At 46.1% G+C, this 4,686-nt stretch overlaps 1 protein-coding gene and 1 long non-coding RNA gene across 2 annotated transcripts in view; one reads left to right on the top strand and one right to left on the bottom strand.

The window, feature by feature from the left end:
* The window catches only part of wdpcp (WD repeat containing planar cell polarity effector), a 54,090-nt gene that overhangs the window by 29,498 nt on the left and 19,906 nt on the right, over positions 1-4,686 (top strand). The window contains exon 11 of the mRNA XM_008321380.3: positions 1,775-1,966. Coding sequence (XP_008319602.1) covers positions 1,775-1,966 — 192 coding nt within the window. The remainder of the gene's footprint in view (positions 1-1,774; positions 1,967-4,686) is intronic.
* The window catches only part of LOC103386934 (uncharacterized), a 26,587-nt gene continuing 25,053 nt past the window's right edge, over positions 3,153-4,686 (bottom strand). Inside the window, exons 4-5 of the long non-coding RNA XR_001760857.1 lie at positions 3,256-3,308; positions 3,153-3,204 (exon numbers count right to left, since the gene is read on the bottom strand). This is a non-coding gene — a long non-coding RNA (uncharacterized LOC103386934). The remainder of the gene's footprint in view (positions 3,205-3,255; positions 3,309-4,686) is intronic.

The following is a 4,686-nucleotide window of genomic DNA, read 5'->3' as shown; positions in this document are numbered from 1 at the left end:
GACAGTAGCCAGGAGTTCAAGCAGATATTAATCCCACAGATGATTGGACGATGGAGCAGAATGAGGGCGGTGTGTGTGTGTGTGTGTGTGTGTGTGTTATTAATCCAGTGATTTTTCCGATCCTCCTCCTCCTCCTCCTCTTCTTCTTCTTCTTCTGTTTCTTTGTTCCTTTATCATCAGATGCAGTTCCATCATTTTTTTTTATTCACCTCTCGGTTTCCAGAGCAGATTTCCCCTGGAGGGGGTGAGAGGGTGAGGGGGTGAGGGGGTGAGGAGGGCAGACATGGACCACTGAACCTGAAACCTGCTCCACTCCTACACCAGCGCCCGTCGATACTCCCTCGTTTTTCTTCACGTTCGTGGGCTCTAAGGCCCGCGCTCCGACTCGGGACGCCGTGTTTTCCCTTAATTTGGTTTCCAAAGGCGGCGGCGTTGACAGCAGACTGTACCTTTGATCTCACATCCCACTGCTCTCCTTAAAACATTTATTTCCACAGCAGCCGCACGTTGTTCTCCGTTTTGAGGAGAAGAAAAAACAAACTCTTCTGTCCGTGCGCTCTTTTTGTCTCGTCCTTCGACTCAGCCTGGATTTATTCTTCTATCTCCATTTCCCTGAAGCTTAAACTCACTGGTGGCCGTCCCCCCCCCCCCCCCCCCTCCCCCCTCAGTGCATGCATGCTAAAGTACATTAGCCACTGACTCGGGTCAAACTACTTTATTGTTTTAGTCGACGTAACTGCAGATCAACAGAGTAAAAATACAGCTTAGCATCATGTTAATAACATGTTAATAACATGTTAACATGTTAATGTTAATAACTACGAATGGACGGTAAATAACTACGAATGGATGGTAAAACTTTTTTCTTTTTTTCAGAAGCTCAAGTTAGAAAAGAAAGATTTGTCTAAACAGAGAAATATTGGCCATAAATTTCAGGAAACTTTAAAGATCGTACAACATTTTTGAAATTAAACAACAAAAATGACAAAAAGTCTTAAGCAAAAATTTAAAAAATCATGCAAATATATATATATATAAAGTTTCTGTAAGTTAGCTTAAAATAATCACAATAATGATAGATCATATTTTCAACGTTTAGCAACAGTTAGCCTCGAAAGCTACCACAATCACTAATGATAGAAACACATTTTCAACATTTAGCAACAGTTAGCCTCGAAAGCTACATCTATGACATTGTTATATGTAACTAAAAGATTAAAGCTAAAAGTTTGACTTTGAATTAATATTCAAAGCCACACACACACACACACACACCAGCCCTGTAAGTCATGGAGTGTGTGTGTGTGTGTGTGTGTGTGTCCATCTACCACTGGACGAGGAACTTGTTTGTAAAACTGTGTTGTAGTTTGTCTTTGTCTGTGAGAGCGTGTTCTCATCGTCCTTTTGATTTATTTACATGTGTGCAAACATGCATGCAGTCAAACATGCACGTGTGTGTGTGTGTTTCTGTGTGTGTGTGTGTGTGTGTGTGTGTGTGTGCGTGTTAGCTTGCCTGCAGCGCCACGAGAGCTCATTACCGTGCGTCTCTTTGTTGTGGCCTGTAGAGCGTGGCAGACCTTCCCAAAAATATGCACATGGCTAAACCAACGAGAACGGAAGAAAACAGAGGCAGGTTAATAATAATGGAGGACGGAACCGACGCAACGCCGAGCACTGGGGGCGCCCCCGAGCACCGGGGGGGCCGCCAGGAGGGGGTGTTAAAGAGGCACCGAACTTTTAAACCAACGTCAACTCTCTTTGGTCTCCTCCTCAGGTTCTCTCCGTGGAGCTCAGCGCTCAGAGTCGAAGGCTTCGCAGACGGGTCAGTCTCAACCGTCACCAGGATGTGGCGCTGTGCTGGTGGAACCTGCAGGAGCCAGGTGACGAGCTGTGGCCCTGGACCCCCACCGATGCTCACCGGAACAACGTGGTCCTCCTCAGCTGCTCTCCCACGGACGGACTCAAGGTCTGGAAGATCAGCTGTAATAAGACTGTATTCTCAACCCCCGGTCTGTGGACCGGTACCGGTCCATAGATCATTTGGTACTGGGCCACATGGGGACACTGTTTTTTTTTTATATACCGATATTATCACCCCGATATTAGCATAATTACGTAGTATCTGTAAGAATCGTTATCGGTTTTTCTCTCCGATAATGAAAACCGATGACGCGATGTCTGGGTTTGGCCAAATTTGCTGGAGTCGCTTGTAGACGTTTACCGCCGTTTCTGGGGCAACCAGCTGCATATATATCGGTTGATATCTGAATCAGAAATTTAGTGTTTAGACAATATCAGTTAAGTCTAAAAAATGTTTTATTTTGAAAATTTCACGATCCTTAAGGATAATCCAACAACTGGTCAGCAGTAACGGTCGGTGCCGGTCGATCGGTCCTCGGTACAAAACTGTTGCGGAACGCTGCCCTAGAGCAATGGAAGCCTACTGTATAAGAGGGGTTCAGAGGTCACCTTCCCGGTCCTTTTGACTTTGAGAAGGTCGATGACCTTGTCTCCTTGGAAGGTCTTGCCGCGGTAATAACCACAGGAATACCCGGAGTGTTGCGCCTCACGGTGGCGATGTCATGTAAATGCAGCGACTTCTTGGCAGAGATTCAAGAAAACGCTCTTGTTGAACGTTGGCTCGTCGCTGGTTCTCTGTGGTTTCGGAGCCACAGACCCCGGAGAGCGGAGCGTCCTCTGTGGTGACCTCCGTATCCTGCCAACGATGCAGTGGTTTATGGAAAATGAAGGACGGCTCTCTGGGGTGGGGGGGGGGGGGGTTGCACCGAGCGGTAAGGTATCGAAGTAGGTCGGAGCGTGAGGCGGCGTCTGTGTTTACACGTGGTCACATGACCACGGTTATTTCTGGTTTCCCTTTCTTTGATACAGTGAAGTCATTGACCCCCCCCCCCCCCCCCCCCCCCCCCACACCACTATATCCAACAATATAAAAAAGGCATCAAGTATCAGGGCGGGTAAGGCCAACATCATGTTACAAAGTAATCATCGCTCATTACTGCAGTTTTTTTTAGTAGTCGTCGTAGTATTTTAACACTGCTGCAGCTCTAACATGAACCGGAGCAAAAAAAAATACAGAAAAATACAGACGAGGAACTGAAGTTCCAGATAAAAACAACTGGTACTATTACTGCCCTGGTACTATTGTTGCCCTGGTGCTGTTGTTGACCTGGTACTGTTGTTGACCTGGTACTATTACTGCCCTGGTACTATTGTTGCCCTGGTGCTGTTGTTGACCTGGTACTATTGCGGAGTATTATGGTCTGTAGGTGATTAGCTCGTCTCTTCTGCTGTAAAATAGTTCCAGGAGAGAAAAAAAGAGTGGGATCAGTGAGAGGATGAGGAGAAGGTGACAACACCACGTGTTTGGAGTGGAGTCTGTTGTTGTGGATAGGATTGGCGACGGCGTGTTAGTCACCTCGAGGGTGGCGCCTCTGTGTTGCAGCGCGGCGTATCACCATATGAAATAAGCAGGAGAGCTTAGCCGCAGCACAGTGTGACGGAGAACGAACACCTACGCTTCCTCACCGCCGCACAACAAAAAAAAGAAATATACCATCCTCCCCGTGACTCCTTTCTGTGTCGGAGTCAGACTTGGCCTGGAGCCGGGAGCAGATGAAAGATGTCAAATTACCAAACAGCAGCTTAACTCTTTGGTAAACATGTGCAAACTCTAAACAGCGGCACCGAGGAGAGACTCTGGGAGAGAGCAGCGTTACCAATCCCATCCTGGGAAAACAAATTCCCGCAGCACGGGAGGAAGGAGGGACGGGAGGTGGAGGGGCGTATGAATATTGAAATAACCAAAGCTGAGGTTTTTTGTTTTGTGTTTTTTTTTTTTTTTGGAATCCTCTCCACGTTTATCACACTCCTTCACCTACACTAGTTTATTCTTCTCTCTCTTCTTTTTTTTCTCCCCCTTCCCTCCACGCTCCGGCGACATTAAAGTCTCGTCGGCGGCGCTGCAGCATCGCGCTCTAATGAAAGATTTGTTGTCATTTTTTTTCATGATGCGCGGTGTGAAATTAAGCGAGCAGTCGGTGTAAGAGCCGTGGCAGGAATCAAACGGCGACGCCAGCCACTTCAATCACTTCAAGCTCACATATATGTTCCTTTTGTTGCCGCTGCTATCGCAGCACTAAGCCAATTTCCTCGCCAGTCTCTCAGCATTTGGAAAAGTCTGATTTCGTTCCCTATGTGGTCTTAATTTATATGCCCCCTCCAAACACACACACACACACACACACACACACAGATAAGTGGTGCCTCAGTGAGCAGCGGGGATGAAGGACGGGAAAAAGAAGGAAAATATTATATAGTTTGTCGGGTTTTTTTTTTTTGAGTAATCAGTTACTGTTTTACTGAGTCTTCCTTCATGTTTCGCTCCTTCACACACACACACACACACACACATATTAAAACAATCATCAACAAACCATTCCCTTGGAATTTTGATAATCTTAATGAAAAGGAAAAAAAAAAAAAACAAGGCGGATCCATTTTTTGCAGTCGAACAAACACTTGTTTTTGTGTTTTTTTTTTTGTTTTTTGCCGTCCTTTTATCTGCTGCCTCACACTCTCTCTGCTGCCTGTGATTCGACGGCCTTTTAATTATTACTGACGTCTGTCTGTAACATGAAAGACACTCAGAGAAGGAACTAAGAGCAA

The sequence above is a fragment of the Cynoglossus semilaevis genome, chromosome 12, assembly GCF_000523025.1.
Source record: "Cynoglossus semilaevis isolate Cse_v1.0 chromosome 12, Cse_v1.0, whole genome shotgun sequence".
Taxonomy (NCBI): domain Eukaryota; kingdom Metazoa; phylum Chordata; class Actinopteri; order Pleuronectiformes; family Cynoglossidae; genus Cynoglossus; species Cynoglossus semilaevis.
This window is presented reverse-complemented; position numbering and strand designations above follow the sequence as displayed.